At 44.1% G+C, this 19,483-nt stretch overlaps 2 protein-coding genes across 2 annotated transcripts in view; one reads left to right on the top strand and one right to left on the bottom strand.

The window, feature by feature from the left end:
• The first annotated feature begins 44 nt into the window (after window positions 1–44).
• Window positions 45–4,798, top strand: LOC132573406 (uncharacterized). Its single transcript, XM_060240911.1, has 2 exons — window positions 45–1,373; window positions 4,592–4,798. The coding sequence occupies exon 1, from the start codon at window positions 188–190 to the stop codon at window positions 1,334–1,336; it is 1,149 nt and encodes a 382-aa protein (XP_060096894.1). The 5' UTR covers window positions 45–187; the 3' UTR covers window positions 1,337–1,373; window positions 4,592–4,798.
• Window positions 4,799–16,583: 11,785 nt separating this feature from the next.
• PIK3CA (phosphatidylinositol-4,5-bisphosphate 3-kinase catalytic subunit alpha) overlaps window positions 16,584–19,483 on the bottom strand; it is a 40,632-nt gene continuing 37,732 nt past the window's right edge. The window contains exon 21 of the mRNA XM_060242542.1: window positions 16,584–19,365. Coding sequence (XP_060098525.1) covers window positions 19,095–19,365 — 271 coding nt within the window. The 3' untranslated portion in view covers window positions 16,584–19,094. The remainder of the gene's footprint in view (window positions 19,366–19,483) is intronic.

The raw sequence follows: 19,483 nt of genomic DNA, 5'->3' as shown, positions 1-19,483 counted from the left end.
TTTGACTAGAAAAATGTCTTCTGTTTACAAACAAGACCCAAGGTCACCCAGAGTCAAAGTCATCAGGTGTTAGGTGAGTCAAATCAATGCATATTGTGACACAAGGGGCCCATGGGTCTAGGTAACAAGAAGTCAGTCAGAGGAGGATCAGGGGAAATGTTCAGGAGAAAGAAAACGCCTAAGGGCAATGGAGCAAGAGGGAGGAATCCAAGAGGAGGTCCCAGAAACAGATGCTGAGGAGAACATCCGGGAGCTTAATGGAACATTTTGGGAACAGGTCACAGAGCTGGAGGAAAGAGATCGAGATGGTATTGTAGAGAAGACAGAAACACCACAAGATGAAGCTACAGATGGAATATTTCAACAGGAGATCTCAGTGGAAATGGGAAGGGATCCTGAGTTTGTCATGGGGGTGGCTGGAGGAGCCAGGCCAAAGATCAAAGAGCAAGTTCAAGGAGCACAGGAAGCTGTTCTGGAGCAGGCTGCAGAAACCTTGACCAGGAACCCTGAACCCATCATAGCAGGCCAAAATGTGTTCAAAGGGTGGACTTCAGGAACCCAAAAGAAGATCTTGATACAGGTTGGAAGATCCTGGGAGGAGATTACAGAACAAGTTGGGAGAACTCATGGGAGGCTGACTGATCAGGACAGCGAAGGCCAAGAAGCAGGCCTCAAACTCGTCAGAGACCTGTTGTCAGTTGTTTCCAGCTCTGACCTTCCTCATGAGGAAAAGCTGGAGCTGGAGTTTGTGACCCTTCAGTTTATGATGGGGGGCAACGTGCACTTGCTTGGGGAACTGCAAAGCCAGGCAGTGGTGGAGGAGTTCCGCCAAGAAGTCTTTGCCAACTTCCCTATACCAGCTTTTCATGTGACTAGCTCAGTGATCTGCTGTGATCAAGCAAGCAGCCAAAGGCCCGAGAGGCCCCAGCCAGCTCACGAAAACGGCTGTTTGAGGCAACAGGAAAGAATATATTCCCAGCTAATCTTCTTCCTGTGCAGAGCCCCTTTCTTAAAATCTTGGGACCAACTGGATCGCCTGGCTGAAATGCTACACAAGCTGAAGACCTGTATCTACTACACACCAGTGGCCCTGGTTGGGGTGGTCGTACAGATGGATCCGGACCCGAGCCTGGACCCAGAACAGGAGGCCCGGGCGAGGCGGTGGCTGAGGTGCCTGCTAGATGGGTTCTTCTGCTCTGACTTACTGGTAGATCAAGATGGGACTGAGCCAGAAGTTCAGGTTCAGGTAGCCGTCTATCAGTCAGGCCAGCCTGAGAGGGCCTTAGAGGTCAAGAGGGCAGCATGCCAGGCCATACGAGCAGCTCTGAAGTTCTGAATGGGCACTGTTGAGGACCACTCTATGATTGCATCAGGTACGCTTAAGGACATGATGGAACGTCATTAGCTAGTTGAAATAGTGGGTGGGTGAATGTGAGGGAAGAAGCAAAGAACAAAACAAAACTGTAAACTAAGCTCTTTTCAGACATGCTTTTAACATCCTAGAATAATAGAATCAGTGTTGGAAGGTGCCAAACAGGCCATCTAGTCCAACCACCTGCTCAATGAAGGATTAGCCTACAGCATCCCTGACAAGTGTTTGTCCAGCTACTTCTTAAAGACTGCCAATGAGGGGAGCTCACCACCTCCCTCAGTAGCTGATTCCACTATTGAACAACTCTTATGGTAAAAAAGGCCTTCCTAATATCCAGCTGCTACCTTCCCACCATTAATTTAAACCCATTATTGCAAGTCCTCTGTTGCTAACAGGAACAGCTCCCTGCTCTCCTCTAAGTGATAGCCCTTCAAATACTTATAGAAAGCAATCATATTCCCCCTCAACCTCCTCTTCTGTAGACTGAACCTTCCCAAGTTCCTCTGCCTTTCCTCAGAAGGCTTGGTCTCCAGGCCCCTGATCCTATCCCTCAACCCTTAACTTCTACTCAATAGCTTGAGTCCTGCCACTCTACAGACTTCTTCCAACCTAAGACTGAAGTGGCTCTTCCTCCAATGACATGAAAGTCTAAGAGTGCACATGCATATAACTGTACACGGGGGCCGTTTTGTAGAAAAATAGGTGGTGGAGCTCATCCAGGAATTGTTATGCAGCTGCACCTACTATTCCATGGACAAGGAGGTGGAACTCTCAGAAAGGTTCAGGAGCTGTGCTTCTGTGAGCTCACGCTAAAACGGAGGCCTGACTGTACACATACACATTCGTGTGTGTGGTGGTGGGGTTTTAAGCAATCAAGAATCTTGGCAAACAAGGGTTCCTGACTGTGGAGAGAGCTCCCTAAAAGGGTACACTTGTATACATATAGATGCTGCTTAGACCTTCAACTAAACATATGGTGAATGAAAGGAGGGATAGGTCACACAGCTCCACAATTCCACATGGTGAATAATGTTTGAAACCCCCTGAACAATGGCTGGATATTAAGAAAACTATAGGACAGGCACAAAAGTAATTTTACCCATCAGTCAAACACACACACACACAAAACAAGGTTTGCCCCCACTGCACTGATAATGTCATTGAATCACAAGGGGGTGCCCAACTCTGCACCCCCAGAAGGAACTTTACAGTGTTCTTTGTACTGCATGCTTTGTCCTGAAACTCAGCAGCTAACACCACTGAACTTCACAGGATTTAATTCTGAGTAGACAGGCACAGAGTTGCACTGTTAGTGAGATAGCCACTATTCTCTGCTATACCAGCTCACAGAAAATTGTGATTACTGTCACCTAATTTTACAGGCGCCTAAGAGAGACACAGCAAAAGTCACTGCAGTACTAGAATCAAGTAATCAACACAAACACAAGCCTATATATATTTAGGCTCAGACACCAGAAATGCAGGAAACTATGGACTCTGGTGATGAATTAAAGGCAACCTAAGATGAAGACTTTTAATTGGGCATGGTAAAGACTAGCTAACACCAAATAGGGAATGCATTCATGACAAATATTTGCTGCAGGTTAGAGTGTCAGACTAGCATCTGGGAAACCCAGCTTTGAATCCATGTTGAGTCACAGAAGTTCAGTGGGTGGCCTTGGAGCAGTCACTGTCTCTCATTAGCTTGTGGTAAGGGCAAAATGGAGGAGGGGGAAGCACCCACAAAGCCACTACAGGCAAGAAAGCAGGGTATAAATATATAAATAATTTTGCAATGAACTTTACCATATGACAGGTGAACATGATAACTCGATTCAGCATCCTCCACAGGAATGCATCAAAAGGACTCCCCTCCCTCCAGTTCTTGAATTAACCTTGAAGTAAATACTGTGTTAAAAGAGTGACCAAATTCAGTTCAGGAAGAATGCAAGTAGTCTGAGCACAACATTGCATTGGCCACATGGATACTCTGCAGATCTCATCAATGTAAAAGCAGTTGTTTAAACAATGTTCTATCACAGCAGGAGAGTTTAAACCCGACCTCTCTCTCATCCCTTACTGCTATTTCCTTCACTCTACTCAAGTTTAACTGTTTCCCATCTTTTTTTCCATTCCCAGTCAGGGTATACTTGGGACTGTTTCTCAGGCTGCCTTCTCTTGCTCCTGTAAATCCTTTATCTCAAGACCCTACTGTTTAGCCTACCTCGAGACCCTTGGCTCATTGTTACCCACTTTTCCAATTGTCTCGTCTCTCTTCTGCCTCTTTTATGATGGCTGTCACCACCCTCTCCTCCACTCTGTTGTTTCTAGTGGCGTGAACACCTTCTAACATCCACTTGACTCCAAATAAATATTTAGTAATGCCTAAACATTGTGGGATTGGATCCAAAGATATCTTTGTTGGCAGATGAATTGTTTATTCATGGAAGGAGTCTTCTACCAACATCTTCTTGCAACCCATTCTTCTGTTAGTGGAAGGTATGGTGGCCCCACCTCCAGGTGGGCCTGGGGTTCTCCTAGAATTACAACTGATCTCCAGACTACAGAGATCAGTTCCCAGGGAGGAAATGGAAGCTTTGGAGGATGGACTCCATGACCTCACATCCCAACTGAGCAACTTCCCTGAGTACCACCTCTAAAACTCCAGGAATTTCCCAAGTTAGAGTTGGCAGCCATAGTGGAAGGGCACCTTTGGATCCAGTCAACATACATGGAAGAACGGATAAAAGGAAGTACTTCTTCACCCAAAGAGTGATTAGCACATGGAATTCACTGCCACAGGAAGTGGTGGTGGCTGCAAGCATAGACAGCTTCAAGAGGGAATTGGATAAACATATGGAGCAGAGGTCCATCAGTGGCTCTTAGCCACAGGGTATAGATGGAACTCTGGGGCAAGTGATGATCTGTATTCTTGGTGCTTGGGAGGGGCAACAGTGTGAGGACTTCTAGTGTCCTGGTCCCACTGATGGACCTCCTGATGACACCTGGTTTTTTTGGGCACTGTGTGACACAGAGTGTTGAACTGGATGGGCCATTGACCTGATCCAACATGGCTTCTCTTATGTTCTTAAGTTTAGACCAAAGTTCAGCAGAGGTTGGCATTACTGTATAGACAATAGTTTTCTTGCCATAGGTTTGCCGTTGTAAAATGAATAACCGAATCACCTGCTTTAAATATTACCTTGCTTTTCTTTACAGCTCCAGTAACACTCAAGATCTCATTCATCACTGGAACATCATTTAAAATTCAGATTACTCCCTCCACATTTTGTGTGTGCACCTTTGAATTTTGGCATTATTTACATCAGACATGTAAATACCTAGTTACCTGATCACCCCAATCAATGGATAAACTTAACCTGGGCAACAAGATGATTGGATAAATTGCTGACATTTTAGGGTTTGTTTTTTTCAAATGGCAAAGTGAGGTTTTAGAAGTATGGCTGACATCTCCAAATCAAAACAGAAGGCTGGTAGTCTAGTGGTAAATATCAGTTTATTCGTTTGATTTGCGTAATTCTCTCCCAAGGATTCAGAACAGCTTTTTCTCAAGTGCAAAGCCTGCTCTACCCTCTGGGAAAAGCACTGCGGAGTAGGGTAGGAAGAGAGCTCTTCTGCCAATGTCAGCAGGGCTGGCCCTAGACTGCAAATTAGGCAAGGCTAACTTCTGGTCCCTCCCACCCCGCACTGATAACGTCACCAAGTCACATGGGAGCACCCTGAGAAGACCGGCGCCCTAGGCAGTTGCCTAGGTCAGGGGTGGCCAACGGTGGCTCTCCAGATGTTTTTTGCCTACAACTCCCATCAGCCCCAGGCAGCATGGCCAATGGCTGGGGCTGATGGGAGTTGTGGGCAAAAAACATCTGGAGAGCTATTGTTGGCCATCCCTGGCCTAGGTTGCCTAGTGGCAGGGCCAGCCCTGGATATCAGCCTCAACAACCAATATCCTGTTACCAGAAATGAGGGAATCCTTGGAGGGATACAATATACAGTTCAGATATTCTCGACCCAGCGCCCATGTTTACTGTCCTCTAGATTGCACTGTGACTGACCAGCTACAAAAGTGTATTCTTCCATTTAAACACAACCCTACTCCCCCATGTTGCAGTGGTTGCTAAACTCCAGTAACTTCCACATTATTTAGAAAGAGTTTAACCTTAATTCCCCCTGTAATAATGTAAGTTATGTTCACGTTGGGCAATCAGGTGGCTGTGTATACAAAAAAAAGGCTGAGGGACCATCTGAGATCACTGGACGCAACACATGTCCAGCAGTTAAAAGAATGTTACCGAAGCCTTCCCCTTCAGTGGGTACTCAAGGATAGGGAACCATCTCCAGCCCTTAACTGGGCCAGGGCAACTTCCTGCCTGTCATTCCTAAGGTCAACATTTGACCATAACCAGCAACAAAACCCAGCTTGAGATAAAGCACTATATTCTTGCTCAGGCCTTCCCTTGCAGTTTAGACTCAAAGACCGTTAGATGGGACTAGTGCATGTCCAGCTCAAGGATGGAAAGAACACGAGCAAGCCTGTATCGCCCTTCCCTTTGAAAGCTCTGGAGAGGCAGATATCTCCCCCCCCGCCCCTGAATTATGTTTTTATCCTCTGGCTTTGTATTGTTTTGCTTTGTTAGTAATCTCCACTTCAGCCAAGACATTTGAGAGCCCTGGCATTAGCAGATACATTCTTGAGCAAGTCAGGTGGGAATGTCATTTAAAAAGAAAAAGGTTTCCTTTGGAGGGCACTGAAATGACAGACTGTACTTTCTAGTGGTCCAAGGATCACATTGCAGTTAGCTTGGCACAGCTTTAGAAAAAAGAAAAGCTTGCAAGTTCCAGGGAAATAAATGCCTCCACTGTAACTTGCAGGCATTATTGTCTGTCCATTAGAGTTCCATGTCTTCTCTCTCCATAGCAGGTACATGTCAAGGATTCCCACCAGGAAGCTTAGGGCTTGCTTTTTATTTTTGTAGCAGGAACTCCTTTGCATGTTTAGGCCACACACCCCTGATGTAGCCAGTCCTCCTGGAGCTTACAGTAGGCCCTGTACTAAGAGCCCTGTAAGTTTCTGGAGGATTGGCTACATCAGGGGTGTGTGGCCTAACATGCAAAGGACTTCCTGCTACAAAAAAGCTCGGAATATCCACATTGCTGGCATGTTCATGAGTGATGTAATACTGAAATGAACAATGTAAATAGCCAGTTTAGGTAAACGAAACATTTATTAGAACATTTGTTGGCATCTCTATGGACAATAACACCCTAGCTAAAATGAAGGGAATTGTGTGGAGTTATAACAACTAGAACCTCTCCAAGGCCTGTGCACTGGAGCATACCCCTCAACATTCCTTCAGTAACTTTTTAAACAATGCTTCCTAAACAATCCAGATAAAATGAACCAGGGGAAAAAAATCAAGGCAATGAAGGCGTTCTCTTGGTACTGTATGTTAAATTCTGATTGTGAATGTTCAGTCTGAAACTTTGCCAGCCCTGCTTGAGCATTTAGATGACATCCACCTTTAAACTTAGAAACTCTTCAGTATCAAAACTCCCCACACACCTGAGCTCAACAAGGAGATATTACTCTGTTGCCCAAGATGTGCAGCCTTTCAGAGCATTCATAGGAAGCTTTCTCAGGTTTGATTCCTTCCTATTTGCATGAATAAGAAGCTGGAGTTGTGTGCTGCAATGGGCAAGATTCATGTCTCCACTTTATGAGTCTCCACCCAAACTCATGGGTAAATAGACATTTGGCACACAGTAAGGCCAAGGCTTAAGCAGAACTACTAGATGCACCCCCCAAACAGAAATATACATCAACAGAGCCACTGTAACTGAAGATCCATGTTCAAGCACCAAGCATTTCCTTACAAACAGTGAGGGACCTGCTAGTGGACAGCCTGATGGCACCTGAGTTTTAGCCACTGTGTAACACACTGGCCTGATCCAACATGGCTTCTCTTATGTTCTTAAAGGCATACCAAACTTGTTCCTGGAGGTGCCTAGCTTTTCTCTTCAGAGACTGCCCTTTTCTTTGGTTATAATTAACATGGTTATGAAATGATGATCAGGAAAAAGAAAAATGAGCGAGCAATCACTTTCACTGCCAGAAAAGCTGTAATTGAACCCCCATGCATGGGAACTGAGAAAGTTTGATTCAGAAATGCTGCAGCCGCCTGGAGTGAATAGGAAGGGGCTATTTAAACCAGGGGTGTCAAACTTATTTGTTATAAGGGCCAGATCTGACACACCTTGTCAGGCCAGGCTGTGTGTCATAAAATGTAATGCCAGGTAGCACAGAGATAAATTTATAAAAGTGTTTTAAAACACACCTTAAAACGTGCTTAAAATATTAGCACTCTTGCAATATTTTGTTTATTTAACGGTCTCTGACATCTCTTAGTCTGAATTATTGCATCAAAATCTGGAGACAATGTCAATGCTGTAGCAATCCTAAGTATGCTGTTTAGGTGTTGTTCAGGTGTATCTGAGGGCTATGTGTTTGTCTACAAAACTAGCCTTCCCCAGAGAAAGAACTACAACTCTTATGTGGCAGTGCAAGAATAGAGACACACCAATGTATAGTGATCATTATCAGCCTACTTATATGGGAGGGCTAAGTTAAAATCCCCAGTCTGGGAAATGTGCTGGATGAACTTTGTCTAGACACACACACTCAGCCTAATTCACCTCACTGGCTTGTTATTCCTCATCTAAATAGCGCACATTGCTTTTCTACTGAGAAAAGCTAGATCATGAAGACATGAATACAGAGAAAAGGGAGAGGCAAAACCCAGTTGCACCCAGGAGAACGTTGGCATAACCAGCCAACAAGACACACACACGCAGGCCTGGGAGGAGCCCTCCAGGACCTGATCTGGCCCCTGGGCCACATGTTTGACATCTGATTTAGATGGATTGAGGAAGCCACTGTAAAACAGAGGCACAAAACTTAAACAGCCCCATGAAACATCAGCAGTTCCTTGACTGGTCCGATACTGCAATGACATTTACAATAAAGAAGCATGGTCACAAATAAGGTCTAGAAAAATGCACTAGAAGACTATAAGTCGGCAAAATTTTTCGAATTCTCTTTAAAACCATGAGATTATATCCATTCCATACTAAAGAGCTAGCGTAAAAACAACTTTAGCCAATCACCTTTCCAGATGAAAGCAAAAGTGCAGGGGAGAGGGAGATGTTTTAGGGATGGAATCCCGTTTCAAGAGATCCAATCTCAGTGAAGGCTTAAGTGCTGTGACATCTCAATGCACCATTCCTTTTGCTTCATCATTACAGAACAATCAGCATGGGAAATGTTTGTTTTTCATCCTGAAATGAGAAGTAGGCAATTTGTTCCTATGCTTGAGATAGTCTAAGGCTGAGATCAAAAGTTGCCCAGATGAATTCACATATTTTCCGACTTTGGAACACGTGAATCCGGGTGTGACGTAATTGCAACTGGCGGTCACACGTGAGCTCTAATCCAAATAGCCATAACCCCACTGAAAGAAAACCAATGAACAAAACAGGGTCTCCTACTGATTATGACAAAAAAGAAGTCAATCTGTATAAACACTTGGGACTGGGAGTCCTCCAAACTGTACCAGTTGTATTCAAGTTAACCGTGTACACGTAAATGAGATGGAACATTGAATATTTTAAGGACTTTTGTTAGGGGACAGCAGCTACAAAGTTACAAAAATACCAGTTAGACTGCTCTCGCCCTAGGCTCAACAAACGTCACCAGTCCTTTAAATCTATCCCAACAGCTTGGGAGCAAAACGACAAGAGCCTTTAGGGAATTAACAAGAAAGCCACCCTGCAGGGTGGAACTGCAGACCGAGTCACAGAATACATATCAGTTACCTGGTAGGTGATCACTGGATCAAGGTTTCTGAAATTAGATCTGAGGTCAGTGAAGGCAAGAACCATCACAAGACAAAAATATAATTATCTTTATTAAGGTGCAAAAAAAAAAAAGTAATACAATAGCTAATACAGTATGACGAGGTTCCAAGTTCCCAGATGTTAATCCATTTTAGGATGAAGACTTCAGCAGCAAAGCGGCTCTCTTTCTCCAGAGATACCCAGGGCCAGCAGCTGTAGGCCCACACGAGCAAGCAAGTCAAGATGGCTCTCGGGAGCATAGTGACTGCATGGTGGAGCAGTCACCATCAAATCCAAAATGCTACTAAGCTAGCTGCTTAGCAGATACTGAATGGCAAAAGCTCACTGGCGTAAGGGTAAGGGTCTCAAATCGGCTCCAGGCTTGTTGAGCCAATAAAAACCCTGAGAGGTGATATAATTCTTTGTGTGGCTGGGCATATGATCCATGAAGGCCTCGCCTCGTTCCCACAGGTGAAGACCCATAGCTAAATGTTAATCGGGTAGCTGGTGCAAAGCAACTCCTTTTACTCAGCTGCATCTTATCTAACAAAGGTCACTCCGCTCTCTGGGCTTCTAATGGTCTCTGGGAACATAGCTGTAGGCAGCTCTGCAGCCTGAACCAAAGATTTTTACAAAGGCCAAAGCTTTCAAGGAACTATTTTCTTTACGAGCTCCACGGCCAAAATGAAAGTTGATGAATAAGTGACTTCCAGGTGATCAAAATGAGCTCCTACAACTAATACCGTTATCTAGTAAATCAAAAGCATAGACTAGCTGTCAAGATCCATTGATTTTGGTTACTGAAAATACGGTTCAATCTAGATTGCCCATAATTTGCTTGACGTGATTGCCTAGAAATTTTGCAGAGCACTAAGGAACACATTTTAAAAGGTGGGTTTCTAAAACAGAGGCAGTTTCAATATTATGCTGCTCATGACTAGGTCAGCCCTGGTTGAAGAGCCCAGGCTAGCCCAATATTGTCAGATCTCAAAAACTAAGCAGGGTTGGCTCCGGCTAGTGTCTGGATGGGAAACCAGCAAAGGCCCAGGGTTGCCATGCAGAGACAGGCAATGGAATGCTACTTCTGAACATCAATTGCCTCAAAACCCCTGTGGGGTGGGGCCAGGTCAGCTGGGAGTTGATGGCAAAAAAGAACCCCAAGTAGGTTGTTTTGGAAACCAAGAGATTTGCAAATTGCAGAAACTCACTTCGATACTATTACAGTTATGTTTGGAAGGTCTAATCAATTCCCACTTTTAGCCTTTAAGCAGCTTCATGAAGAGCAACTGGCAGGATTTTTTTTTCAGTTTAGGAAGTCTGAATAGCTTTCCTATGGTACTTTTGAAACTAAACATAGGAACAATTAAGTCAACCTATTTCTAGACCAGGGGTGGCCAAACTTGCTTAATTTAAGAGCCATATAGAATAAACATCAGACGTTTGAGAGCCGCAAGACATGAATGTCAGAGGAAGGAAAGAAGGAAGATAGATGGGGAAGGAGAGATGGAAAGAAAGCAACTTTAAATGCATTCTTCAAGCTGCCAGCTGGCTTGGCAAAACCATTTAGAGAGACAAATGCCTTCTCCAAGCTGGCCTATGGGGTGGTGGTCTCAAGAGCCACATAATTTGTGCGAAAGTCACAGTGGCTCCCAAGCTACAGTTCGGCCACCCCTGTTCTAGACCATTTGCTGGGGGTGGGGTGGGGTGGGGTGGGGAGAATAAGGTTAACCATCAAGTGACTCTGCCAGACGGCTTCACTCAACATCACAGAACATCTTTCATTTATATGGCCAGTTATTTTCTTAGAAGTACAAAGAATCAGGATTTTGGTTAATTAGTACAGGGTTAGGGTTTTTACTTCTGAGATCATTCTCAGTTTTAGACATTTTAATTTTCATATATAGTTTGAAATGTTGAATTCAGCCATCAGATTCCGCCCCCCCCCCCCCACCATATGACTACATATTTAACGATTCATGCTTTATCTTTGGAAGTAAAGCATATTTAATTAAGCCATGAAGACTGCAATTGTTTCTTCTATTATTGTCAATTTCCCAGCAGGCATATGAAGTCTGAGTTTCTTAGCACAGTAACTGCTGTTTCACATTAGCCTGACCTAGTGTGAAGAATCAGTTCCTAAAATCCTGCCCAGATGTGGGAATCCTGCCCTGAGAAACTGCTTGGTTCTCAGGTCTCACAAAGACAACAAACCGGAACTGGGTGCCACCATGTGCCTGGCATACCGGCCTGGAGCTCCCATATTCCGCATTGTGTCTGAAGAGTCAAAAGGGCACAGGCATCTCACATCCTGTTCACTTACTCTTTATGCTGACCTTTGCAGTATTGACAAATTGATGGCCGTTTGAATCCTGTAAACAATGGTCTGTCCCCCTTGAACAGATGCATCCTGTTGTTTGTTTAAACACTATGTACTAAGCAAATATGTAGCTTCAAGACAGAATGTATAAATAATATAAGGGATGGCTGAGGAAGTGAGACCTCTCTTCTTCCTGAACCTACATGTGTCGACTGATGATTCCTTCCCCCAGATATTTTTGCTAACCACATACTAAGGGAAACCCCCCGCCCCCAACTTTGAGGTATGATTCAGTAGTGAAATTGTCAGTAATCTTGCAGAGTCCTAGAGATTTACTTTTTTAAAAAGTGGATTTCCATTTAAATAGTTAAGGGTCCAAATCTATTACAATGGAAGATAAAAGATGATTAGTACTTAAAAATCTTAGGGCACAATGAATACTGATAAAGCAATGAACAAAGACTATCTGGAGAGCCAGTTTGGTGTAGTGGTTATGTGTGCCGACTCTCATCTGGGAGAACCGGGTTTGATTCCCCACTCCTCCACTTGCACCTGCTGGAATGGCCTTGGGTCAGCCAGAGCTCTGGCAGAGGTTGTCCTTGAAAGGGCAGCTGCTGTGAGAGCCCTCTCCAGCCCCACCCACCTCACAGGGCGTCTGTTGTGGGGGAGGAAGGTAAAGGAGATTGTGAGCCGTTCTGAGACTCTTCGGAGTGGAGGGCGGGATATAAATCCATCATCCTCCTCCTCCTCCTCCTCTTCTTCCTCCTCCTCCTAATGAAAATTCTGATTTTAAAAATCCACAGGCTAATACAAAGCAAATAGCTGAAAGAAAACTGTTGGCCTTCCTGATTTTGGGAACTATTAGGTTATTTTGTAGAGCTGCCCATATTTTGCACTTCATACAATATATAGAGAGCTGAACAATTTGGATTCAAGGACTCACCCAAGGCTATTCAATGTGTCGCTGGGCTGGTATGTGACCTGTACGATTTCTGAAGTGTTCCAGTTCACCTATGTCGGCTCAAAACCCCAGATAACTGAAAGATTTCCAAAACTGAATCTTTATTCCTCTACTTGATGCAATCCCTGATACACTTTGTCACCTCAGATTGCTAAACTGAAGTTACTGCTTGTCAAATGCTTGCACTGCTTACCAATTTTCCTGACCCGGATGGCCCAGGCCAGCCTGGTCATGATGGATCTCAGAAGCTAAGCAGGGTGAGTCCTGGTTAGTGCTTGGGAGACCACCAAGGAAGTCCAGGATTTATATGCAGGGCCAGGAAAGTGGCAGACTACCTCTGTGCCTTGCAAACACTTTTGGGTTCCCATAAATTGGTTGCAAAGAATGAGTTTTTTTGCCCTGGTTCTGTGAGGCTTGAAAAAATCCCCCTCCCTTTCAGTTTCTACTGCAGAGACTCTCTGGTTTGCCATTAGTCCTTTTTTTTTTGCTATTCCCCCTCACCACCATTGGAAACAATGGAAGATGGGGGCACTTTCTTTGGGGGCCCACATAATTGGACCCCCTGATGTTTTGGAGAGAGGTACCACAAATGATGCTGAAAATGTGGTAATCTCAAAAACAGCCCTCCAAACCCCTGGATACCCCAGAACATAATGGTCCCATAAAGTATAATGGAGCGGGGGGGGGGGGGTGAATTGGAATTTCCAAACAAACCAGAATCCAAATACCATACTGGTATTGGAATTTGGGGGTGTAACGGACTCAGGCAAGTTAGCCTGGAAGCTGGGAACAGCCTTGCCAATGATTGGCTGGGCCGCAGCCATGGAAATGAGAATGTAGCAAATTGAAGGGGCTGGCCAGAAGGAAAAAATGCCTCAGAGTTCAGACTGGAGTTGGAGCTTGTGTACTGAACAGTGAAGTAGAGACTGGGTACTGAAGCTGAAGAGTTGCTGTGTGAAGCAACTGGAAAGCAGCTGAGAACAGCCACTGCCGCTGAGTTCCTTTGGGAGACAGAAGTGAATTAAAGCTTGTTAGCGAGAGAGTTCTTGGTCAGAAGGGAGTCACAGCCAGGCACTTTTTGTGAGGCAAAACTCTCTGTGAGGAGTTGTCAGCACCAGGCAGACTCCTAGTTAAACAGAATACTCAACCACTCTGAAGGGAGGACTGGATTCTTGTGGCTAGAAAGGGATCCCAAGAGTCAGACTAGGAATCTCTTCTCCTGTAAATCACTTAGCCTCATCCCATAGCCTAAATTTACCCCTTGAAGCCTCATCAGAGGTATGGCACAGAGTGACAAGACCTTGTGCTCCACAGATACACTCTCTCCACTGTTTTCAAGAGCAAGGCATAACCAGAGGATCCGTAGCTCAACAGCAAGTTTCAGATATTGTAGGAAGCTTATTTTAGAAGATTATTTCTTGTCATTCACATCTAGTCTCCACCAACTTTATACAATAGGGCAAGTCTAAAGAAATGTTGTACTGTGTTTGAATTGCCACATGCTAAACTGAGTGCCATGTCATTCTGAAAGACAATCAAGAGCAAACCACCAAATCCCAGCCTTACTTGGAACAAAGCAGATCTAAATGCATATGACCACCTGCAGTACAGAAGGCAAGAAAATGAAACTGATACATTACAATTAGACTTAAACAGACCCATCTGATCTTTTTTTTAATGTGCGATTCTTCATTTTTTTTTTGTAAGTAAAACTGGAAGGTTTGAAAAGTCTTTCAAAAGCAGAACAGCACAATCCCCTCAAACCCCCACACCACTTCCTTCAAAGCATTTTAAAATGGATCTTGGACATCAAAATTTCTCTTGTGTGTGTGGAGCGGGGCCCAGCCCTGGTTTGCAGCCCATACAGACATGAAAACAGGAGAAGTACAATCAGAGCACAAACACTGAACATGCACGTTGTAAAATAAGGAGAAGAGACACAAGGTTCACACTGCTAGCAATCAGGAATGGACCGTTATTAGAGTTTACATGGTTCCCCATCCAGAAAAAGAGAGTAAAAACCCAAGGGAAAGATAATCCTATCCGATGTGACTAATTTGCATTTGCATTAGTATATGTGGCTAATTTGCATATGTGCCCCTTAAATATCTGGGCTGTCTTATCCATGCAACACCAAGCCATTTAATTTTGATATAACCAAAATACTTTCAAATGCCCTTCCCTCCTTTGCATACCTATTTAGCATATAGTCCACGTTAAAAAAAAAAGAAAAAAGTACATTCACAGCGAAACAGTGCCAATAAAAGCATCGGCCTTGAAAAGTTATAAGTGAAAAAAGTAAAAAAGTACACATTACCAGCTGTTACTTGTGTAACCCGAAGCAAATGTAATTTCACAGTTGTAAAGTATGGGTCACCAGCCAGAAGTCCCTTGGCCCAAACCCAGCACCTTCAGGGATACTAACCGGCGCTCCAATTGCCAATCCAGGGGAAATGAAATATGATTAAAAACTGCCAGTAGAACAGAGGCTGTAGCATGGGATATTCCTGGCTCTGCCTTCTGCTATACCCCACCATGACCACTCTCTGAAATTCAGAAAGCTTGAGTTCGAGGGAACATTGCGGGGAGACAGCGTATGGTGACACTCAGTGGGTGAGGAAAACTGGCAAAAATGTCATCCTTCCTAGTGGCAGAACGCAACCGCAGGCTACAGCCCAAGAAGTTTAAAGCACAAAACCTGATAATACTTAACTAGAACCCCCTGATCTTGAATGCCTGCACCATTATTATAGCCACAAGTGATACTTATATACCTTCACAACATCATCAACCTTTTATCAAATTTCAGCATTTGTACTAGCAACTGTGCAAAGGATGCTGGCATCACAGATTCGAGAATTGGACTGTGGTCATTTCTTCATAGGGCAGCCCACCTCCAGGTGGGACACAGGGATCCCCTGGAATTACAGCTTATCTTCAGACTATAGAGATCACTTCCCTTGGAGAAAATGGATGCTTTGGAGGACGGCTTCTATGGCACAGTACCTCACTGAGGTCTCTGTGCACCCCAGGCTCCATCCCCAATCTTTTCCTCACAGTTTTCATCTCAGACACGACATAGTCTTCCCCGCTTAATCTCAACATTATTCCTCTTCAGTATAACCAAAAATCGCCTGATATTTATAGGTACAGGCATCTGCCACACCGCAAATTTCTAGCTAACCTCTTCAAGCTTTGTCAACTGCAACGGTTGAAACCCTCAGCAAACAAAACAAACTGGTGATCTTGTGTTAAAACATTTTCACAGTTGCTGGATAACTTTGATAAGGAACAGTTTAGAATACTTAGTACGATTCACACAGGAAAACGCTTGTCTTGATAGCGTCATATTTCAAGGGGGCCTCAGTGGACCCAGTCTGAACCCCCTCGAAGCTGTATGCCAGCTGAAACCTGATGTTACAAGCACACAGACGGCTTCTGAAAAGCTGGCAGTGGAGGCACTGGCCAGGATCCAAAGAGTTACTTTAGGTCTGCCCAAGGAGGATGTGTTTTTTAAAAAAAAAAACCTGTTCATTTGAACACAACCCTCCACCTTTGCAAATTACAAATTACAAACTGCTTATTTGAATGTGTCCTCTGTTTTTAAAATGGCTCACCCTGAAGTGCAGAAGGCTGATGTCTGAGAAACGCAATCCTTATAATGCGTGCCACTTGTGTGGGTCTTTAAAATCTTGACCATAGGGAGGAATGAGAATGTTTGAACCTATAGAAAGGGATGTGAAGTCTGGTAGAAGTAACAAACCCCCCTTCTTTATCACCATTCCAGAGGTGAGCTTCTGTATTATGAAGCCACACAGCAATGTCTGCACCAACATTTTACGCTTCACAATCAGGGTTTTGTAGCTGTCGACATTTCAGCTGTGTTACCTACACAGCCTATGACCATGAAAATAAAAATGCTCCATGCTACATTTGCTATTCCCTCCTCCCTTCAAACGACACAATAATGGACTCCACATGTTCAGTGATCAGCTTGCTCAAGAAATTTAGCCTTTCATCCATTTACAGTCTACATGAGTTTATTTATAATACCAAAAGTCTAATACCCAACGTCAGCACATTATACTCAAACTGGCATTGCACTCTGAACGACACAGAGACATGTGGAACAGAAAAGGCAAGGGCACGCTATTATCCAGCCATCTAGAACATCTTCCAAATCCCACGAGCCAAGTAAGACTACAGAATTTGGTGTGGGGAAAAGGGTACTCTGTACGGGGCCTGAAAGAGCCAGTGCTATAAATTTTCTTTCAATAAGTTCTACTAGCAGTTCTGTTCAGTTTGCAATCTGACTGGTGCCAATTTTTATCAGCTTTATGTTATAAAAGACAAGATATACAGATATATATGTACACACACTCACACGCGCACACACACACACACACAACTATAAAACATCGGCTGATTAGCTCTGCATGCTAGGGATAGCTGTGTATTTTGCAGTACAAAGGTCTATTTTAGTGATCAAATTGAACGTACAGTTACCATCTAATTTGTTGGTTACCGTGATTAAGCAAATCACTAACAGTCCAAGGAAGAAGGCTGAGACAAAAGGTAGACTCCAAAGCTGAGAATTAACAAAATACCCAGAATTTTGATTACGGAGTATTGCCTGAGATTATTTAAAGGAAGACCTGCAGAACCTTATTCCACCCTAAACACAACAGTTGATACAGGAAGTAGTAGTGTTTAGAATGTTACGCAGGCTTCCGGGGAAGGTGTGCAGTGTTACCAGCGGAAGCACAAACTCTCCAATAGCCTACTTTAGTTTTTGGTATGTGTGTGACCGTCGGGCCAGGTAGTAGAGTACACAACTACTTTTCCCTCCTCATACCCCTGTAACCAATTTATCCAACACACTATGCATCTTCCCACCAGCTGCGTCAGCTGACAGGACTGGACGCCATCCAAAGATAGCTTTCCTTTTTGCCAGAGAGTTTTGTGTTCCTAGTTACCTCCCCCCACCCCCCAAGGTTGACCCGCTCTAACTTCTTTGCATTCCCCACTGTTCTTTCTGGTCCCTTGCTGAGGATTGCCACTGATCTCCTCCCAAGTCAATCTTTGCTTTGTCCTACAAATTCGCTTCCGGCTTGACTTGGACAAGCTCACCACCAATACCGAAGAACCCTTACTATAGATAACAGAGTCCGCACCCTGATTTTGACTTGCCTTTCCTTGAAATTGAACCCCAACAACTTCCACAGGACCTTCTTCCGGGCAAATGAATTAGGACAGCAGCCAGTGGCCTGACCCCTAAGATGCCGCTTCAGCTGGAGCAGCAGGAACCAACCTTTGCGCTCTGGCAACTAAAGTGGCATCTTAACATGTGGAAAGTAAGGCTCTGCCCACCTCACCACTGAATAGCCCCTAAACTTCTTCCTTGTCAGAGGCAAGCAAGCCTCTTGGTGCGGGGAAATGCAGCATGCAGGGATTGTGGGGCACCTGCCATCTGCAGTGACATTAAGGGTCAGGTCTCCACATAAGTGGACAACATACCCCTCGGACCCAGGGCATACCCCCTGGTCATGGTATGTTGGGCGTACCCCCAACATACCCCCAGGTCACTGCGCTGACTCAGTGGCTCATGTGATCAGGCTGTTAAGAGAGAAGTGGTCTGAAGAATTAAAGGACAGAAAACTGGACAAATCAATGTAAAGAAATATATTAATAAGTATCTGTTATATAAATAACCTTTATAAAAATAATCTTTAATCCTAATAACTCACCTCTTTTTTCTCTTTTTTTTTAGGCTCTGGAAAACATGCATGAAAAAAGTGTATTGAAGTTTAAAGTTAAAAAATCAAATCAAATCCAAAGTGTTGCACTAATCCCAGCCGTCCCCCATTAACCAGACTTTTGAGGCAGTGGGGGAGGGGGACATCATTTTTATAACCTTACTAATACTGTCCAGCAGAATCTTAAGACCTATTCCTAAGGACTTGCGTGAACCGCAGGTGGTCAGTCAAAAATAAGACCAGATCGCTACTTCTCAATTCACCAATTATAGTCTGATTTAATATGAAAGGCACCATCTCTCCAAACTTATTGAATTGAGCTCACAGGAGAGGAAAACTCCTCCAGAAAGCAATTAACTGCACTGCTTTTTTCCTTTTAAGCTTTTTTGCTGCCCACATGAGTTTGAATCTCACCAGGCCAACTGGAACATCTGAAAGACTGCTTTTTAATGCTGGCACAGCTTTCCCCTCATTAAACAAAACCGAGATAAACAAATCTCCAAAGTTTACCTTTCTGGATTTAAGGCATAACATGACTGTACACGTAGGAAAGTTATTTTTTGAAATGCATGTTCCGAAACCCTGCTTTACACATTTAAATAAGTTTCTGAGTGTTTAATCTTGCTGCAAGTTCAAACGCTGCTTGTGGTTTGTGCAATTATGACGCAAAGAAGTCCTTACTGCCAATCGTCAACAGTGCAGTGGAATGCCCACAAAACGGGGCAGGCGGTTGGCCATCTTCTTGACCACGGTCTCAGTTCACTCTTGACCAAAGTCTCAGTTCAAAGCGTGCTGCTTGATTGTATGGAAGATCCAGTCCATTTTTGTTGTCCAGCCGCCATGATGAGCATCATTCATCTGCTTCATGAAATACTCAAGTGCTTCCTGCTCGGTTTTGTCCAATGCCAGTGTCTTCCGAATGTATGCAATGTCGTCAAAAGACTGCAGCTCTGGCATTCCTGAACCAAGCATCATGGAGAAGAGGTTTATGAAGAGGTTGGCGTGCTGCCGGATGGCTAAGTAAGCCTTGTAACACATTTCTTGAAACCTTGGAAAAGAAAAGGAAACCAAAGTCTTTGTTTTGCTCAACTCTTAAACACCCAACAGATTTCAGGCGGTTGAGAGTTAATTCAGCAAACGGATTAATACCTAAAAAGCAGATGTTG

This window comes from Heteronotia binoei, chromosome 6 (genome assembly GCF_032191835.1).
Source record: "Heteronotia binoei isolate CCM8104 ecotype False Entrance Well chromosome 6, APGP_CSIRO_Hbin_v1, whole genome shotgun sequence".
Taxonomy (NCBI): domain Eukaryota; kingdom Metazoa; phylum Chordata; class Lepidosauria; order Squamata; family Gekkonidae; genus Heteronotia; species Heteronotia binoei.
Note: the sequence above shows the minus strand (reverse complement) of the source record. Positions and strands in the feature narration are given on the sequence as shown.